The sequence below is a fragment of the Cynocephalus volans genome, chromosome 9 (assembly GCF_027409185.1).
Source record: "Cynocephalus volans isolate mCynVol1 chromosome 9, mCynVol1.pri, whole genome shotgun sequence".
Classification (NCBI taxonomy): domain Eukaryota; kingdom Metazoa; phylum Chordata; class Mammalia; order Dermoptera; family Cynocephalidae; genus Cynocephalus; species Cynocephalus volans.
The window spans coordinates 735,336-755,017 of NC_084468.1; the positions used below are offsets into that span (position 1 = coordinate 735,336).

Sequence of the window (19,682 nt, forward strand, 5' to 3'; positions counted from 1 at the left end):
GACGGGCGCAGGTGCGGGGTGCGCGCCGCGGCCCCTGGCGGGTCTCCGGGGCCCGGGCGGCTGCGCCGGCCGAAGGGACCCGCGGGCGCGGGGGGCGCGGCGGGCCCGGAGCGCCGCCCCGGGGAGCCGCGCGCCCGCACGGCGAGGGTTAAGCCGGCGGCCGGCGGGCGGGCGGGCGCGCGGATTGGCGGAAAGTTTTGCGGCGGGGCGGGGGCGGGGCACGGGGCGGGCCGGCGCGCGCGGAGTGGCCGGGAGCGCTGCCGGGGCGGGGCGCGCGGCGGGCTCGGCACTGGCTCGGGAGCGTGGACAAAGCCCCGCAGGGAAGGACGCCTCGCGGCGCGGCGCCCCGGGCCCCCCGCCCCGCCGCCCGGGACCCCGGCCGTGGGCCCGACCCCGCCGCCCGCGCGCCCCGGGACCCCGCGCGCCGCGCCCGGCCCCGGCCCCCGGCCCGCGCCGCCCTCGCCCAGGTAGCGCCGCCCCGCCCCGCCCCGAGGCCGGGCCCGGGGGCAGCGGGGCGCGGGATGCGGCGCCCGGGGCGGCGGTGACCGCGGAGCGCCCCTCGCGGGCCCGGCCTGAGCCTCGCACCGCCGCCCGCCGAGCCCCGCGAGGTGAGCCCCGCCGCGCGCGCCCGCGACCCCCGCCGCGCAGCCCGGGAGCGTCGGGCCCCCGCCCCGAGCGCGGCCGCCGGCTCCTGCCGGGCCCCGGGGCCGCCCGCGCCCCGCCCGCGCCCACGTGCGCCCGCGGCGCAGATTCGTCCGCTAATGGCGCAGGCGGTTCTGCGCGGGCCGCGCCGTGTCGTGTGTCCCGCGGGCAGGGCCCGAGCTGCGAGCGCCGGGACTGCAGGCGGCGTGCGGGGCGGAGCGGGGGCGGCGGGCCGGTAATTAGTCAAAGCCTTTGTCTGCCTTTGATGCCCACGGCTCCTGCCCGCCCGGCTTCCTCCGCCCGGAGCGCGGGCGGGGCGGGGGGCGGACCCCGGGGCTGCGACCGAGAACGGTGGCCCCGCTCCCGCGTGCTCAGGGACCGCGCCCCCGACACCCCCAGGTCCGGACAGGCCGAGATGACGCAGAGCCCCGCGTGGCTGCTGCTGCTGCCGCCGCTGCTGCTGGGGGCCCTCCCGCCGGCCGCCGCCGCCCGAGGTGAGTCCTGGCGCCCGGCCCGGCCGCCCCGGCCTCCGCCAGCGCCGCCCCTTTCCCGCCCGGCCCTGAACCCTGCCACAGTGCCCGCCTGGCACGCGCCTGCGCCCCGCCCCCGCCGGCCCCACGCTCTCCAGGCCCCTTCCACCCAGCGGCTGCCCCCAGCTCAACCTCGGGGTACCCCAGCTCTCGCACACGTCCGTCCAGCTCGCCCAGGGCGTACCCCCAGCTCGCTCCCGGGGCACCCCCAGCCCGCTCACAGGCCCCAGCTCACCCTCCCCGTGCTGGCCGGTGGGCTCTGGCCCAGTCTCCCCAGGGCACATGACCTCACACACACCTGCAGTGGAGGGCAGCTGGTTGCCCTGTGGATTCCTGGGCAATGGGCTGTTTGTGCCATAGGCTGGGCGGGGGGTTAGGCCTCTTGAAGCCTGCAGAAGCCCCCACGATGGCCAGGGTGGGGTGTGGGCCACACTGGTGACTTTATTGGTGTCCAGGACTCGTTCTAACCCACAGACCCCAGAGCCAACCCAGCCCTGAGCCTTAGGCCTGCTCATCCCTGGGCAGGTGCAGCAGGATGGAGGCTGCAGAGGCTTGAGTCCCCAGAGCATGGGGGAGGGCCCAGTGCACAGGAGAGGCCACCTGGAGGCACACCCCCAAGGACCGCCTACTTCAAGGCCATACAGTGCCATCCTGGCATGCATTTCACCTGGGCCTGGGCATGTCTTCACACACCTGATGTCCATGTAGGCAGCCCTGACCCTGGACCCGGCCCCGGCAAGGGCATCTATGGCTGATGGGTGATGCGTGCCCACGGACTCCTGCCCGCCGCATTCCAGGATCCAGAGGGCAGTGCTGGCCTCCTCTGTGGCTAGGCGGGACCTGCGCCAGGCCGGCCCTTTGGGTGTGCTGACCACTCAGGATCGTCCCTGCTGTGTCCACCAGTCCTCTGAGGCTTCACTCCCCTCCCCCGCTGCCCAGCAGGCGCACCGAGCCCAACCTGGCCTTATATGGCCACTTTCGGGTGTTGGGTGGCGGGCGGCGGGCGGCAGCCCAGGTGGGCCTTATGCCACAGTACCCCTGCCCCCCCGCTGCCAGCCGGGGAATGGCTGGCCAGTCAGAGGGTGGGGGCTGTCCCGGCGCAGCCGGGCCGGGCCGCTGTTTTAAGGGCCCAGGCAGCGTCCTGCGCCCCGCGGGCACTCAGGCCATGCCGGGTGAGCCCCCCCACCACAGTGGGCGGCCTGGACTTTGATTCCTCTTTTATCTGCTTGGACTCCCCCATCCCTGCACCTGCCTGTCCTCTGGCCACTCAGCCAGGGAGGCTCTGGAGGCCTCTGTCCTGCCGTGGTCACTGGCTGGAGCTCCAGGCTGCCTGGGGGATGGCATTGGGTGGGCAGGGTCTGCCTCTTTGTTGGGGGCCCCAGAGGTGCCACCCCTTCCGCCGTCTTCCCACTGGGCTGTGGCCTTGGGGCCACGCCTCGTATCCGGCCCTGGCTCTGCATAGCGAAGGCCCTGGCAGCACAGGGAGCTGGGCGGGGGCTGCTCTCCAAGGGCAAGAGCCTCTGTGGTTTGGGGCTGGGGGTGGGGAGGACTTTCTTCCTAAGTCGCGCTGGCTTTCTCTCCAGGCGCAGCCTGGACTTGAGGGTTGAGGTCCTTCCACAGCGTCCCCCTCCTCCTGCGGGCAGGCCCTGTTGGGACCTTCTGTAGGGCCGTGAACCAGCACGTAGAGGGCTTGGTGGCTTTGTGAAAGCCATTTCCCTGCTGTGTCACAGTTTCTGGAATCGGTACATTGCTAGACACAGAGCATATTAAAGAAATTTCCCTTTTCCCAAAATTTCACAATCTTGATGGGTTTGTTTTAAGCTGGGTTTTTTTTGTTTGTTTGTTTTTTGTTTTTTTTCTCCTTAATTTAAAAAAAAGGTAGGATTTGGCGTTCTCGGTTTCCATTTTATTCTCACAGTGGAACTTAAGAGGTTCAGGATGAAACAAACGCCTTCCACAAATACTTTTGAGAGAAGCCATTTCGGGGTTTTTCTGAGAAGTGCCACCTTTGAACTTTGGCAAGGATGACCTGGAGATCATTGTCTGAGCAGCCAGCCCAGGAGGTCACTCCTCTGTCCTCTGGACCCGTCCGGGTACTCGGAGAGCTGAGCCCTGACCCCAGTGGGCAGGGTGCCCACAGTGGGTGCCCATGTGCAGGGATGGCGAGGTCTCACCGGGACTGGTGCTGGGAAGGAGTCAGAGGGTGCGTGTGAGTGGCAGGCCTGGGCATGTGGTGTTGACCTCAGCCTCTGGCCAGGCAGCAGCGGCCTCCCCCTCCCCCGGCCCCTCCAGGCAGGGGTGGCCAGTGTGCGGCCGGGCTGAGGGGGACGTGCGGGACCCGGGCCTGGCGGCTGCTCTGCAGAGCAGCACAGGGGCTGCGAGTTGGGGATTTCTTGAGGCCCCACTCTTGCAAGGGAAAATAAATTACTGTCCCTTGGGGTGGGGGTAGCCGTGAACAAAGTCGTCTTTGGCTGGGCCTGGGAGCGCGGCGCGGGCTCCTGTGTGCACTGTGCCGCGTCAGTGGGCCGGGCTCTCAGAGTCGCCTTTCAGCCCCTGCCGCGGCCCAACAGGGGAAATGTTAGTTTTTCCCGAGACGTGGCGTCCAGCCCTGGGTTCTCCAGGCCTTGGCTCAGACACTGCTGACAGTGTGGGGGGGAGTTGGCTGTGGCCCCCAGGCCGGGCCCCCACACTCGCCAGTCACCCTTCCTTGCAGCCGGGGCCTGGGGCAAGGCCCACAGTGGTCTCCTTGCCTCCATTCTGTGCCTCATTGGTGACTCCAGCCCTGGAGTGTCCAGGTGACAACCTGGGTCAGCCCATGGAAGGAAAGGCGTGCTCAGGCCACTGGCCCCCAGACCTCATGGACACTGCATCCGATGTTGTCACCCCACCCCGTTCTTCCTAGTGGCAGTCACGGAGGAGAGCAGGGGCCTGCTCCAGGTGGAGCTGCAGCCCCGGGGTCCATAGTCTTGGATGCTGGGGTAGGGGTGGGCCAGGGTGTGGGGAGAGGAGGGGGCTTCACAGGGGCAGGCCTGGAGGGGAGGTGGGCACCATCCCCTGGGGGAGAATCTGCACAGGGGTGGGTGGCGCTTCTGGCAGACCTGTCCTGAGAGGTGGCCGTGGCAGGGAGGGTACTATTGAAATCCGACAGCTTCCCACCTTGGCAGGAAGCACTACTTCTTTTTTCTTTGGGGCAAGTTTATTCCATGAGAGACTTACACAAGCTGTCCAGAGGCTGGGGAGGGAGAAGAGGGGCCTCTGGGGAGTCGTGCTGCCACCCTGGCCTGGGGCGAGGGCCTCCAGGCAGGGTAGGACGCAGGCTTCTGGGCACAGTGACCCTCGTTGGGTTCCTAAGACCCTGAGCCCCAGGAAAGCTCTAAGGGCCCCTGGAGAGCTTGGGTTCCTTGCCCAGGGTTAGGGTCCAGTGGCTCCAGGGCTGTCCTCTGTGCTCTCTGCCACCCCCTACCCAGTTCCCAACAGTGACTGTTGGGCTTGGTTTGTAACCCAACACCAGACGCTGGCTGCAGCGTCACCCTGTGCCCCTGAGGGTCTGGGTGGCTGCCCCCTGGGGCCCAGGGAGCCCCAGCCTGGGCTGCTGGCCTGCCCAACACCCTCACACTCCCACCCTGCCCTTGAGAAGTCCGCCGGGAGGCAGCAGTGGGGGCTGTGTGTGGCCTGGGCTGCTCCATGGGCCGGACCATTCAACCTGGGGGCCGAGAGCCCCCGCAGTGGACAGAATGCCCGCTAGACACCCACCCTCTGGCCCGGGGGTTCTGGGCTCAGAAGACGTCCTTGTCTACACTCATGAGGCAGCAACAGGGACTTCAGGGGTTGCAGAGGGGTTGGGGTCCCTCTTGGGGGGGCTGTGAGGGGGCATATGAGCTGGGGGTGGGTGTCAGGGGAGGGGATGGCTTGGAGTCTGGTGGACCTGGTGAGGTCTGGGGGTACAATGGGGGTTGCTGGGTGTGCAGCTGTGTCCCCTGGGTGGGTACCGTGGCAGTCGGCATCTGCTGTGGATGGTGCGTGCGGGGTCTGCTCCAGGGTAGTGGCACCATCTGCAGACACTGGTGCCTGTCGTGTGTACCCTCCTGGGGGATGTGCGTGTGCACATGTGCACGTGTGTGCACATGCAGGTGTGTCTGAGTCTTGGGCAGGGGCAGAACCTGGCCCTGGTACCTGGTGGGCAGGTAGACCCTGTGGCGGTCACCTGTGCCTCCCTCCTGGGGGACATCCCTGCTTTTGTTTCCCCAGCCCGTGGTTTCCTAGGAAGGGCGCTGGGCCCTGGGGTTCCCCGTGGGCTGGTGCTTGCTGTACCCTCCCAGAAGCCTGGTGCAGGGCATCCAGGCGGCCAGGCCCAGCCTGTCTCCCCTACCTCCTTCTGGCCGGGGCCTACCACACTGTCCTTTGAGTCCTGCGGTCCCCGGGCCACTTGGCTTCTCCAGGAGGGGGGTGGTACCCAGCAGGTCAGTGGTTCCCAGCTGGCCACCCCCACTTATGGCCAGGCCCACTGCCTGGCCAGAGAATTCCCCTCAGCCGGAAATCCCTGGGGCGTTGCAGGGCTCACTGGGGACAGAGCCAGCCTAAGCTGGCTAGGTGGCTCCCACATACCCGCACTCCCACCCGTGTCCAAGGTCGGCTGTGGCCGGCGCCTTGTCCAGTCCCTCGTGAAGGGAGGTCAGCTCAGCAGGTCCGGGCCAGGGTCGAGGGCCAACGTACACACCATGGGTCTGTCCCTGTGGGGCCTCCACCTTGTCCTCAGCCGGCATCTTGACCCTGACACTGTGGCTACATCAGACACCAGGGAGGGGCTCTCACAAAGACCCAAGAGTCTCCCACCAGGAAGTCTGTCACCCCCACTGGGTCAGGGGTCCTGTCTGACCCAGGTTGGAGCTGCTGGGGGTTCTGTAGAGGGACGGTCCCAGCTGGCCTGAGCCATGGAGGCCTGGGAGCTGCCAGCGCAGGGCCCAGTGGGTTCCACATCCCAAATAGCTCCAGAAAGTGGGATTAGCCTTTTCAACCCATTTTATGGGGCCTGGCCTTTGTCTACTGTGGTCACACTGTTGTGTGTGTCTGTGCACACCCTGGGCTCACACCCTCCCTGTGCCCAGGCACGTCCTCCCCAGTGGGCTGTGTTCTGGGGGAGCACCCCCCAGCACTCCGTGGCCGGACCCATGCCCCACCGGGGGAGCCGCCACGGGGAACGGGAGGGTAGGAAGGAGGCCTCCCCCGCCTTGTGCCCGACCCTGGCCCGCGCCTCCCTCTGTGTCATTCGCTGCACATGTGTTCAGTGAGTGCCTGCTGTGTGCCGGGCCCTGTGCTAGGCCCGAGGACAGATTGGGAACACAGGTGCGGTTCCATTGGGGTGGCCAGAGCAGACCACTCCAAAAGGGGTGTTGTAGCTCCCAGAGGACGGTGAGGGAGGGAGCATGAGAGACGAGGCAGCGGGCGCAGTCGGTGGGGCAGGGTGCAGAGGGGCCTGCAAGGCTGCAGGGTCCTGCTCCTGTCCTCCAGGCTGCTTGCTCCTCACGCCTCTGCTGCAGGTCCCCGCCCACCTCCACCCTGTCTGGGCCCTCAGGGGTGAGAGGAGCATCTGGGGATAAAGTGTGTGTCTGAGTCCAGTGTGTGGGGCCAGTGTCTGGTGGCAGAAGTATTCATTTTGGACAGATGTGTGCATTTCAGACAGCATCTGGAGACAGAGTTCTGTGTCCAGTGTCAATGTCTGGGGATACTGTGTGGGGACAGTGTGTGGGGGGACAAATGTGTGTGTCTGGGGACAGATGCGTTCATTTGGGGACAGATGTGTGCATCTAGGACATCTGGTGTCAGAGTTGTGTAGGGTCAACATTTGGGGACAGTGTGTCTGGGAATAGTGTGCATCTGAGGACAGTGTGTGAGGACAAATGTGTGTGTCTAGGAACAACATCTGGGGACCGAGTGTGAGGCTGGGGACAAATTTATACATCTGGGGACAGAGTTCTGCATCTGGGGACAGTGAACCTGGGGACAGAGTTATGCACCTGGGCATAGTGTCTGGGAACAGATGTGTGTGTCTGGGGACAGTTGTGTATCGGGACAGCATCTGGAGACAGATGCATGCATCTGGTGACAGTGTGTGTGTGTTTAGGGAGAGATGTATGCATCTGACAATAGCATCTGGAGACAGAGTCGTGTATCTGGAGATAGAGTGTGTGTCTGGGGGCAGATGTCTATGTCTGAGGACAGTTCTGTGTCTGGAGGGTATGTGTCTAGGGACAGTGTATGTGTGTTTAGGGACATATGTGCATTTGGGGACAAATGTATGTGGGGACAGAGTTGTGCATCTGGGGGCAGTGTCTAGGGACAATTCTGTGTCTAGGGACAGATGTGTGCATCAGGAGACAGTGTGCATCTGGGCATAACGTCTGGCGAAGGTGTTCTCGCTGTCTCCTGGGGACATAGTGACAGTGTCTGTGTGACATGCCTGAGCTCTGGGTGGCATGGGGGGCTGGGTCCTCCAGGTTGCTGCACGCCCTCTGGGGCCTTGCTGCTCGGGCAGCCCCTCCCCAGCTCCTAGGCTGGGCTGAGGGGCAGCCGGTTCCCGCACCAGGTGCCCATGGGCTTCAGGTCTTGCCTAAGTTTGCCCGTAGCTGAGTGGTTGGACGCCCCGTCCAGGTGAAACAGACGGGCTCTGTTTTGTGGGCTAAATACAGAGCAGGGTGCCTTGCTGTTGCCAGAGCCCCAGGAATCTGGGGGACCGGCTTCCACCGGGCGGGCCCTCCTGCAGGGTCTCTGCAGAAGGCCTGGACCCCGGGCGCCTGGCCTAACAGCGGGTCCGGTGGAGCCCAGGTGGGGGTGGGGTAAGGACAGGGCTGGCGGGGGGGGGGTGCTGTTTGTTTTAGGATAAGGCTGGCTCCTCCAGTCAGGCTGCTGCCGCCAGCCTGTCCCCCAGCAGTGCCCTGGGGGCCACGCTTCCGGCCGTCTGGCGGTCACTTGGCTCTGCAGTGACTATGGGGGTGGGAGAGTCCCAACCTCTCTGTCTGTGCCCGTTATCCTCAGGCTCCTGCCTCACAGTAGATGCCCCCAACCCACCTCCCCAAGTTTCTCTTCCCACAGCCTGTAGGCAGGGGGTGGTAGGCAGGGGACTGGAGCTGGGGTGGACCCTCCTCGAAGTGCAGCCAGGCTTTTCTCCACAGGGACAGGCTCTTTTCTGCGCTGTGAGGGCGTCGGGGTGGCCTGGCCCTTGTGCAGCCCCCAGTGTGCCCCCAGGACAGGGCCGGCGCTGTCTCTCCCCTGCTCTTTCTGGGCAGTTGCAAGTGTGCGTGCACATGTGTGTGCTTGCATGTGTGCGAGGCTTGTGCCCAGCGTCTGCCCAGAAAGGCCCAGGGTACAGGACGGCTGGGGGCCACAGGTGTGGCCCGGGCCTTGGCCAGTTGATCTTTGTCCTGCAGCCTGGGGACCCTGTGAATGGCAAGATTTCAAGCAGCAGCAGGTGGTGGACAGGGTCTGCCTGGGAAAGGGGCTGGGACCCGGGGCACTAAGTAGGGGGCCTCAGGACGCCAACACGTCTGAGGGCCCCCACAGCCCCTCCCACTGCAAGCTGGGTGAGGACTGGTGTCCCCCTTTCCCTTTCCAGAGGGGCCAGGGAGCCTGGGGAGGACAGGGGCTGCTATGGGGACCTCAGCTGGCACTGGCCTTGGGCCCATGGCAGGAGTGGAGGGACCTGAGTGCAGAACGTGGTGGGTCAGAGCCTCCCCTCTCAGCCTCTTCGTGTTTCTGGTCATAGAAGGAGGGAACCCCGTGTGCCACGCCATGGCCCCCATAGCCTGGAATCGGAGGTCAGCTCCCTCCACCCAGGTGGGCTGTCCTCAGCCCATCAGACAGAGGGGTGGGCTCTGGAGAGGCGGTGAGGGGCTCTCTGGGAGGATCCCTGTCCACAGACGCGGGGGCCAGGTGGAGGTCGCTGCTGGAGTCTCCAGAGTTGCCCACAGAAGCACTTCGGACGGGGGCTGCCAAGGCTGGTAACATGACCAGCTGGTAATTGCATGTTGAAGAAATACCAGCCGGTTATTAAAAACACATGCTGTCCTCGGGCTCCCCACGATAGCGTCGCTGAGTAGCTGCCGCCTCTTGGCATCTCCGTGGCCGGCCTGGGATGTTGTGCCTGGACACTGGCCCTCCCGGTCAAAGGTGGCCGCCCCCCACCAGCGGGCTGGTGGGTGGGGTCCTCCCGATGTGGGGTGCAGGGGGTGGAGGGCACGCCCACCCTCATGCAGGCCCGTGGCCCAGACGCTGCATCCTGCCCTGGGCTCCACACGTGCACGGGGGCCCCTCCCCACCAGGCCCGGGCCTGACAGTCAGGAGATGCGGGGCCCAGGCCTCTCCTGCCTTGAGTCCCCACAGTGTCAGTCACCCCTGGTCCATGCACCTGATCTGGAGGCACCAAAGCAGAGGAGGACCCTGCCATGGCCCCCCTCATGTGGACAGCACACCAGAGCTGGCTCCTTGGGCCAGGCCATCTCCAGCTGGACATGAGCCCTGCAGCTCCAGGGCCGGCCCCCCACCCCTGCCCTGTCCAGACGCTCACTCTCTGACCCCAGGGCCTTGCTGTTGGGCCCTTCAAAGTTCAGCCACCTGGCAGAGCGTGGCCCTTGGACAGGCCCGTGGACTCAGACCCAGATGTGAACACAGACTCTGGTGCTCACACAAACCCGCTCACACACGTGCACGTACAGGTGCCCCTTGCCATAGCACACACTGATGACCACGTGCCTGGCTGTCCAGCTGGGTGAGCTGCTCTGGCTGACCTGTGTCCTGGTTCCTGAGTGAGGCTGTGAGGTCCCTGCCCCCTTGCCCAGGCCTGGCTGGGCCCTGGAGTGATGGGGGATGCGACAGGGGGGATGAGGGGCCTCTGTGGGGCCAGCCATGAGCCCCCACCCCCTCGCCCCCTTGTCCCTGAGGGTCCCCATCTCCTGTGGCCCGGGGACATGTTGCTCCTTCCTGTATGACCAGGAGATGGCCTTGTTTTCTTGGCTTGTGGTTCTGAAGGGGTTACTCAGGCTGAGTTTGGACCCCTCTGGCTACCCAGCTGGGGGCCTGGCGGGGACAGCCCCTCTGCCCTGACTGAGTCCCCGACCCACCCGCAGGCCCCCCAAGGATGGCAGACAAAGTGGTCCCGCGACAGGTAGCCCGGCTGGGCCGCACCGTGCGGCTGCAGTGCCCAGTAGAGGGGGACCCGCCACCCCTGACCATGTGGACCAAGGACGGCCGCACGATCCACAGTGGCTGGGGCCGCTTCCGGGTGCTGCCGCAGGGGCTGAAGGTGAAGGAGGTGGAGCCAGGGGACGCAGGGGTCTACGTGTGCAAAGCCACCAACGGCTTCGGCAGCATCAGCGTCAACTACACCCTCGTCGTGATGGGTCAGTCGGCACCCGGGTCACAGGTCATGGGTTGGGCCAGAGCCTGGGCAGGTGTGCAGGAGGGCGGGGTCTCACCTGGAGGGCACCCCTGGGGTGGACCCCGGGTCCCCTTACCTGGGGCAGGTGTGTCAATGCAGCCCTGAGCAGCAAACCTTCCCACCTGCCTGCTTGACCTGTGATCGCGGCCCAGCGTGGCCGACCTACGTCCCTGCCCCAAGCCTGGGTCCCCTGGGCAGCCTGAGCCCCTCCTCCCAGGGGCAGCAGGAGAGGTGGGGGACATCCAGGCGGTGGACCCCCACTGAAGGGCGGGCCGGGTGGGGACATGGCCGTGGCATGGCAAGCTGTGCCTTAGTGTCGGCTGTGACTTTGAGGCTCAGATTTCAGAGTTCAGAGAGGCCGCCGGGACGAATGGCCTTTCTGTTCTCTTCTGCCCGTGGGGCCCAGGCATTGGGGAGTGGACAGGTGTCCTCGCGACACACCCTCCACACATAGTACCAGGCGCTCACACGGCCCCTCTTCTGCTGGCTCCCTGAGGGTGGGGCCCTGAGTGGGGCCCTTGGGAGCCAGGCTAGCCCATTTCACAGTAGGTCTGGGGGCAGCCTGAGACAGCCTGTCCTTGGTCCCAGGCTCCACAGAGGAGGTGGCTGTCTCAGGGCGGGGGGACATTCCTTGGCATGCCATCTTCGGCACTGCCCGACAGGGCCAAGGGCCACCCCGGGCTGTGGAGTGGCAGTCCTGTGACTGTCCCTCAGCCCTTTCAAAGGGGACAGTGGCCGGCTGGCATGCAGGCCTGTCTGCTCACCAAGTCCTCGGCCCCTTGATGTGGGTTAGGGTTACTGCAGCTGCCACCAGGCCCAGCCCCCTCCTCTCACGGGTCCTACAGACCCCCTGGAGCCGGGCTGGGGGGCCAGCCCTGCAGCCCCACCCGTGCCTGCCGGGGTCACCTGCACCAGGCAGTGGCTGGGCAGGCGGCGCTTGCCCAGCTGTCCCTGGGATCTATGTGGGGGCACACCCACGGCCTCCTGCCTGGGTTTCTAGGGCTGTCCCAGCTGGGGCCACATTGGGGTCTGGTGACGGGCTCCTCAGGCCCCTCTCACTTGCCCTGCCCCGGGCCCTTCCTCTCTGCAGAAGATGTCAGCCCCGGGAAGGAGAGCCCAGGACCCGACGGCCCCTCAGGGGGCCAGGAGGACCCAGCCAGCCAGCAGTGGGGTGAGAGTGGGGTGGGGCATTACTATCTGCCTTGGATGGGGTGGTGACCGTCCCTCCTGGTGCCCGCAGACCCTCGTCCCCTGACCTTGGTGCCCCCCCCGCAGCCCGGCCCCGCTTCACGCAGCCCTCCAAGATGAGACGCCGGGTGATCGCGCGGCCCGTGGGTAGCTCCGTGCGGCTGAAGTGCGTGGCCAGCGGGTACCCACGGCCTGACATCATGTGGATGAAGGACGACCAGGCCTTGACCCGCCCGGAGGCCAGCGAGTCCAGGAAGAAGAAGTGGACGCTGAGCCTGAAGAACCTGCGGCCCGAGGACAGCGGCAAGTACACGTGCCGCGTGTCGAACCGGGTGGGCGCCATCAACGCCACCTACAAGGTGGACGTGATCCGTGAGTGCTGGGGGGGGGGCCGGGGGGCCTGGCGGGGGCCGGGGGTCACGCCAACACGCTGCCGCCCCGCCGCAGAACGCACCCGCTCCAAGCCGGTGCTGACGGGCACGCACCCCGTGAACACGACGGTGGACTTCGGGGGCACGACGTCTCTGCAGTGCAAGGTGCGCAGCGACGTGAAACCCGTGATCCAGTGGCTGAAGCGCGTGGAGTACGGTGCCGAGGGCCGCCACAACTCCACCATCGACGTGGGCGGCCAGAAGTTCGTGGTGCTGCCCACAGGCGACGTGTGGTCGCGGCCCGACGGCTCCTACCTCAACAAGCTGCTCATTGCGCGCGCCCGCCAGGACGACGCGGGCATGTACATCTGCCTGGGCGCCAACACCATGGGCTACAGCTTCCGCAGCGCTTTCCTCACCGTGCTGCCAGGTGCGTCCCAGCCCCGGGCACGCGTGCACATCACCCCCACACGGGCAGAGGTGCCAGCTGGTATGGCCGCTCCCAGTCCCGTGCCTACCTCCCCTCCCCACCCCTTTTCTTGCTGTCTCTTGCAGACCCAAAGCCGCCAGGGCCGCTGGTGGCCCCCTCGTCCCCAACCTCCAGCCTGCCATGGCCCGTGGTCATCGGCATCCCTGCTGGTGCTGTCTTCATCCTGGGCACCGTGCTCCTGTGGCTGTGTCAGGCCAAGAAGAAGCCGTGTGTGCCCGCACCTGCCCTGCCCCCGTCCGTGCCTGGGCACCGCCCGTCCGGGGCAGCCCGCGACCGTGGTGGGGACAAGGATCTACCGCCAACAGCCGTCCTCGGCACTGGCGCTGGCGTGGGGCTGTGTGAGGAGCACGGGCCCCCAGCAGCCCCCCAGCACCTGTTGGGCCAAGGCTCGGCTGCTGGGCCTAAGCTGTACCCCAAACTCTACACAGACGTCCACACGCACACACACACGCACTCACACACGCACTCACACATGGAGGGCAAGGTCCACCAGCACCAGCACATCCACTACCAATGCTAGATGGTGGCTGCCTCTCCAGAGTGCCGGGCGCCATGGTGGGCACACAGGGCCGAGGGCAGGTGCACAGGCCAGGTGGGACAGAGGGCGGAATGCGAGGGAGGGCGGTGGGCCTGCTGGCCAGGAGTGGCCAGCGCTGGGGCTGCCCCATGAGGCCTGCACACACCTGGCCACCCACTGGGACCCACGCACCGTGGCACAACACACAGACATACCACCATACACACACATGCACACTGACATATCACAAGAGGTACACACGCAGACATGCCACCAGTTACACACATGCACACCCACTCGCATACACATATCCACGCATACACGTGCACACACATGCCACCAGATGCGCGCACACACAGATATACCACAAGAAGCACATGTACACACGCATACACATGTCACTGGATGCACACACAGACATACAACCAGACACATGCACACACATACCACCAGATGTACACACGTACACGCACACACCCTGTGAGATGCACACATGCATACACACGCACACACATACAGCAGATGCACACGTGCACACATGCACAGTTGGACTGAGACGCCTCCGTAAAGGAAAGGGTCATGTGGTGTGACTGCAGCACACATGTAGCGACCAGCAAGATGATGAAGGATTCTCTCTGGCCCCCGAGGAGGAGGATTTCACGGTGGCTGTGTTCGGCCCTCACCCCCGCCTCCTGTGTCCCTGCCCAGCCTTGGCAGTTGTTTTCACCATGACCTGCCCTGGGTGTCCAGGAGGCCATCAGTACCCTGGGCTGGCTGGGGGTGGGCACTGCAGCCCCAGGACCTGCGTGGCTGGAGCTGACTGGAGGTGACACCCCCCTCGCCCCACCTGACCTCCCAGTGCCGGAGAGGAGGGGCCTTGATATTTATATTTAAGGAATTAAGATAATATTAAATATGATGAAAGGGGGCAGGGTTGCAGGGACTCTGGCCACTCCTGGGACCCGGGACCCACAAGGCCGCGCTGAATGTCCATGCCCCCTGGGGGCCAGGCACCCTCCAGCCCACTGCCCGTGGTGGCCCCAACCTCTGTAATTTTATATAGATTTGAGCTGAAGCCTCTTATATTTAATTTATTTTGTTAAACAAGAGTGTGCATCCTTTCCTCTGGTCAGAGTTTGTGCCTGTATCCGCGTCTGCGTGTGCACGTGTGCATGTGCGTGCACATGTGTGTGCCTCTGTGTGGTAATCAGCAGCTGGGGAAGGCCCCTGATGTTCATTTGCTGGGCTGGGGCCACAGGGGCTGAGACCTGAGGGTTCCCGGCGGGAGGGCTTGGGTTTCCGGGCCTCAGTGTTCACAAGGGGTGGCAGCAGCCTGGGGCATTAGGGTGCTGGGGCAGGGCCCAGCTGGCGCCAAGTGTGGTACCCATCCTGGGACACTGTGCTTGGAGCACCGCCAGCAGAACTGGCCAGGCCAGTGTCCTGCACTCCTGGCCAGATGGTGCCCCCTCACCACACGGGGCTCAGCCCCCACGCCCTCAGTGCAGCGCCTGTGTTCCTGGTTCTGCCTTGTGGGGTTTCAGCAGGGTGGCCTTGGTGTGGGGACAGGCTTAGGTCACAGCCACCTCTTTCCTCAGGGCCCTGGCCAAGCATCCTCCCAGCCATGCCTCCGGTGTTGTGACCATGGCCTGCTTCTGCTGAGGACATGGTGGCTCGGACCCACGGGCTGGCATGGGGGTCGGGCTGCCTGCTCCACCCGGGGCCTCTTAAGCAAAGGCCCCAAGACGCTGCATGTGGGACCTGGCAAAGCTGCAGGCATGAGGTGCTGCGTCCCCAAGGCTGGGGGTGTGGCCGGGGTCCATGGTCATGCTGGTGTGTGGGGTCAGGATCAGTGCCTGGCCAGCTGCTCATCCTGCCAGGTCTCTGAGCGGCGTCACCTGCCGGGCTCTGCCACCAACAGTGGCCTCTCAGGGTGTCATCGGGAGCATCTCCCTGGACTGGGCCTGAAGGCAGGGCCGGGTCTTCTCTGCTCCTCATCCCCCTCCACTAGGACCCAGATGTATTCCGGGACAAGGCCCCGTCCTTTGAGATGTTCCCTCCCTGTCCTCTGGCCTCCCCAGGGTGGACCCCACTCCTGTCCCCAAGGAGGTGGGGCTGTCTCTGAGGGGAACTACAGTGGGGGTCCTGACCCCGTAGGCAGTGACCCAGTTTTGGACAGGCCTGGGCCTGTGGCCCCGAGTAGACAGGGGCCATCTGACCCGCGGATGCTTTCGGGAGCCCAGCCACGGTGACCAGGGATCAGCAGGGGCTCCAGGACCCCACAGCTGGTGACCGAACAGATGTTCCCCAGACAAGACAGGCTTTGGGCTGGCGCCTGGTTGGGTTTCAGCCTGGAGTTGGGGAGGGGTGGAGACCCCAGGCGGCTGGAGACCTCAGGCAGCAGGAGACCTGGGGCGGCGGGAGACCTGGGGCAGAGGGTCATCTGTGGATTGCAGGAGTTGCCCCTCCCCAGGGAGTGGGCTGGGGGTCAGGCAGTCCGAGGGCACAGTCCCCTCAGAGCCCCCGCCTGTGCCCTCCCTCAGGGCTGGTGCCCTGTGGACCCGAGGGGTTGGGGCCGATGCCCCGTGTGGCCCGCGATGGGCAGGAAGTGGCTGGTGGAGCCGGGGGGCCCTGGGTCCTGGGTTCTCAAGACGACCAGACCGAGCTCCTCCCCTGAGGACCCTTCCAGAGGTTCTGAGGAGAGACGCTGGGTGGCGGGTCAGCCTCTGAGCCTCTCGGTCACCCTGCGGGCATGGTGGGTGCCAGGCTGGGCTGGGGCTCCCAAGCGGGACTCGAGACCGTGCTGCCCTCACAGCCGCTGGGACCCCAGGCGCTGCTGTGGCTGCATCGGGTCGGCCCCTACTTGCTCCCCTGCAGCTTTCGGACCCTTCTCCCCACCGCGAGCCCACAGTCCCTTGACCCCTCCGTTCCTGTACCGTCTGTAGCCCGACGCTGCCATGATCCCACGTGGACATCCTTTGGCCACAGCTCTCGTCCCCACGCCGACTGCCCCTGTGGCAGATGCACGCTGGCCCCTGTGCCCCACGTTCCCTCCCCCCCACCTGCAGGGGCAGCCGGAGCATGATGTTGGGGACACAGGTCCTGTGTGCTTCGAGGACGTGAGGAAGGAGGCAAGGCTGGGGACGGAGGGTACCATGGGTCCTGGGGTGTGGCAGGAGGGACGGGAGGAGACGAGGACGTCCAGGCAGAGGAGCTGAACGACGAGTGCCCCACAGCCCAGCCTCACTGCACCCCAGCAAGCTCGTGGGAGGTGGGGGGCACCCCTCTGTGGGCCCCGTCCTCTGCCCACCCCACACCCCTACACCTGATTCAGAGGCCTGTGACTCTGACACCCCCTCCCCACAGGGCCTCCATAGGCCCAGGAGATGGACACCCACACACACGGGGCCGGGGGAGGCTGGAGGATTGAGGGGGCCTGTGGACAGCGTCCTGCAGGGCTGAGGGGGCCCTGGGAGAAAGGGATTTGCCCAGAGTGGCGGCCGTCACACCAGGGGGGGGCTGAGCCCTGGGCTTCCCTGCCCGTCCACATGGACAAGGCCAGGCCCAAGTGCCCTTGGCTGCCGCGGGAAGGTCAGCGGGCAGCCGCCAGGGCTGCAGCGACTGGGGCAGGAGCACAAATGTCTGCTGGGCTCCCGGGGGCGGAGGGCTGGGGTCGGCCCCTTCTTGGCTGTCCCAGTCTGGGGGTCAGAGGAGAGGATCCAGCAGTGTCCTCACGGTGACCCCCAAACCAGGCCAGGCTGAGCTGGGGGCTTCCTACAGCCATTCAGGGAGGACACTCTGTGTCCTGGTGAGGATCAGGGTGGCGCGTTGCTGGGCCTGGAGCCAGGCCTGCGATCCTCCCGCTGACCCGCGTCCTGGCCATGATAAGCCGCTTCCCTGTGAAGCCCGGCAGACTTGAAAGGGCAGCCCCAGCTCTGACACCCTCGGATGTGACCACCGCCCCGCCCCTCCAGCACCTGGCCCTCCTGTCTTCAAAGGGGTGTCCTCAAGCCGGCCCGCAGCTGTCCAAAAGGGGGGGCCTGAGGCCGATGGCAGAGCAAAGGGGCGTGGGACAGCCCCACCCCCGCGGTCCTGTGGATCAGAGGGCCTGGCCTGAGACCAGAGTCTGTTCCCAGGGCTCAGGACAAGGACAGAGGACGGAGGCACAGAGATGAGGGCTCAGGACAGGAACAGGAATGTGGATGTGCGCTCAGGACACAGGACAGGGGCCCACACACAGCACTGGCTCAGCCGAGGTGTGGGGGCCCAGGACCAAGCAGGAGCCAGGCCACCCTGAGCCTCCCAGGGTAGCACCTGGTGGGGTCTGGACCTGCTGCAGGGGCCTGGCTGGGCCACATGCAGCCCGGCTGGCCTGGGGGCTCCTCTGGGCCTCAGGCAGTCAGGGATACCCACAGGGCCAGGTGTGTGGGGGGAGCTGGGCTCCCTGGGCTGGGCTGGGATGTGGGGAGCATCCCGTCCCAGGCCAGTGCCAGCATCTGGCCTGAGAAGCTTCTGGACATCCCAGGAGATGAGGGCACTCAACAGAGCCCTGCCATGTCCATTGGGTAGGAGGCCGAGGCCACTCATCCCAGGAGGGGCCTGGTAAGGCTGCAGGAGCGGGGCTGGGCCCGGGCGCTCCTGGGCTCCTCTGTGCCCTGCACTGACATTGCCTTGTGCCCAGCCTGGCCTGGACAGGGCCCTCACTGGACATGTGTTACCAGGGGTGGGTGGGCTCGGGTGGAACAGGTGTCGGGAACAGGTGGGGAAGCTGGGTCCAGGGGCTCCCTGGGAGGCTGGTGGGGCCTTGCACTGCAGGGCCCTGGAGCTGCAGGTTTATTTTTTGGCTCACAAGACAGTCTCCAAGGAGAGAAACACTCTCCAGAGGGGCGTTGCTCGTGCCTGGCCATGGCTCGGAGCTGACCTAGGGCCCTCACTGGCCATCCTCTGCAACCTCTGCCGGGCAGGTTGGCTACCCTCTCCCTGTCACTTGGGCCCCTGGGTGACCTTGCAGTGCAGCAGCCAGCCCTGGTGGCAAGTGGGACTCGGGGAAGGAGTGAAGTCTCCCTGGATCCTCCAGCCCCATGCTCGGCTTTGGACGGGTTTGGCTGAAGCTGGGGACTCCCAGTGGTCCCTTCTCAAGAAGCTTCTGGAGGTGGGCACCCCGCATGCTGCCCGGGTGGTCCCCCTTGGCCCAAAGGTCAGCTCTGGTACCATCCAGCAGCGCCTCCTGAGGTCTGTCCCACCCCATCCCGCGGATGGAGGCTGTCACCACCATGGTGCTCTGGCCCAGCCAGGGCTTGGGCCCAGGGTCCTGGTTCAGGTCTACAGTGGACCCCAGGGCTGCGTCCTCCCAGCCAGTCCCTTGCCTGGCCACCCTGGTCACTGCCCGGCCAGACCTGGTTCCTTGACGTCCTGTCCCCGGGCCCTCCCGGGCCACCACACAGCCCTGCTTCCCCATGGGGTCCCCACCCATTGGCAGCTGTCCTCAAGCACCTGCTGTGCCCGCTAGAGCTCAAGTGACCCTCGATGCTGCTCTTCCTCCGATTCGAACCCCACCCCATGTCCCACCAGGCCAGCTGAGCCCTCTTCAGTCCTCCTCGGGCACTGAGGCACCCGCAGGCTGGTGCCCTGATCCCTGGACTGCTGGAGCCTGCACAGAAGAGGGTCACTCACTCTCTGGCCGGCCGTTGCAGTGACCTGGGAGAGCTGGCCTGTGTCCCGTGGGAAGGGGAGGGAGGTGACGGCCACAGGGTGGGGGTTGGGGTGCACCACCAGGAACTGCAGCCTCTGAGGCTTCCAGGTCCCCATGGCAAAGCATGGGGCAGTCAGGCTCAGTTCGTGGCAACCTCCACCCAAGGTCAAGGTGGTGACCTCTCTGGCCCACATCACCTTGAACCTCAGCTTCTGCCTGGAGCCGAGTGCAGGGCCTGCAGGAGGGACACACTTCTCCACTTAGCTGTGCCCTGTCCCGGCATGGGGAGCACCAAGGTGGCTCCTGCTGCCTCTGAGGCTGGGGGGGCGGCGGGTGCCAACCAATGCCCAGCCCTGCCAGGCCCCTGCTCCACCTGCGGTCGTGACTGACGTCTGGCCAATGTGTATGAGAACCACAGGAGAGAATCCCTGCCAGACTGTCCTGGTACCAGTGAAGGGGACTCAAAGTTGGCCAGTTATTGTCACTTTAGGACTTCCAATGGCCAGTCCCTGCCTCTGAGGATTCAGCCCCAAACCACAACCGAGAGAGGGACGGTGATTCTCCGCTTTCTCTGGCAGGGCTGAGGGACTCACAGAAAGGCCGCTGGATCCCCGAGGCCACCAGGGCAGGCGAAGGGTGGCCAAGGGGGCCGTGGGCCATCCTGAACCACCCAGGGTCCAGCTGCCTGAGGTCCAGACACCCTCAGTGTGCGCTGCTGTGCACACAGGAAACCAGGACCCTGTGGCTACTGGCCAAGGCCCTGGTCCACTGCCCGCCGCCCTGACATTGCCAGTTTTCTGTGTGTGGAGGCCACCAACATGGGAC

The 19,682-nt window shown here is 65.7% G+C and overlaps 1 protein-coding gene across 1 annotated transcript; it reads left to right on the forward strand.

Moving 5' to 3' along the window:
- The first annotated feature begins 519 nt into the window (after window positions 1-519).
- Window positions 520-13,267, forward strand: FGFRL1 (fibroblast growth factor receptor like 1). The gene is made up of 7 exons (XM_063108207.1): window positions 520-608; window positions 1,042-1,136; window positions 10,292-10,564; window positions 11,693-11,773; window positions 11,878-12,162; window positions 12,238-12,591; window positions 12,717-13,267. Exons 2-7 carry the CDS (start codon window positions 1,058-1,060, stop codon window positions 13,169-13,171), a joined length of 1,527 nt encoding a protein of 508 aa, XP_062964277.1. The 5' UTR covers window positions 520-608; window positions 1,042-1,057; the 3' UTR covers window positions 13,172-13,267.
- Window positions 13,268-19,682: the final 6,415 nt, after the last annotated feature.

Coding starts and splice junctions, on each gene's coding strand:
- FGFRL1 (XM_063108207.1), top strand. CDS start 1,058: ATGACGCAGAGCCCCGCGTGGCTGCTGCTGCTGCCGCCGCTGCTGCTG. Junction 1,137..10,291: donor GCCGGCCGCCGCCGCCCGAG/GTGAGTCCTGGC, acceptor ACCCACCCGCAG/GCCCCCCAAGGATGGCAGAC. Junction 12,592..12,716: donor TTTCCTCACCGTGCTGCCAG/GTGCGTCCCAGC, acceptor TGTCTCTTGCAG/ACCCAAAGCCGCCAGGGCCG.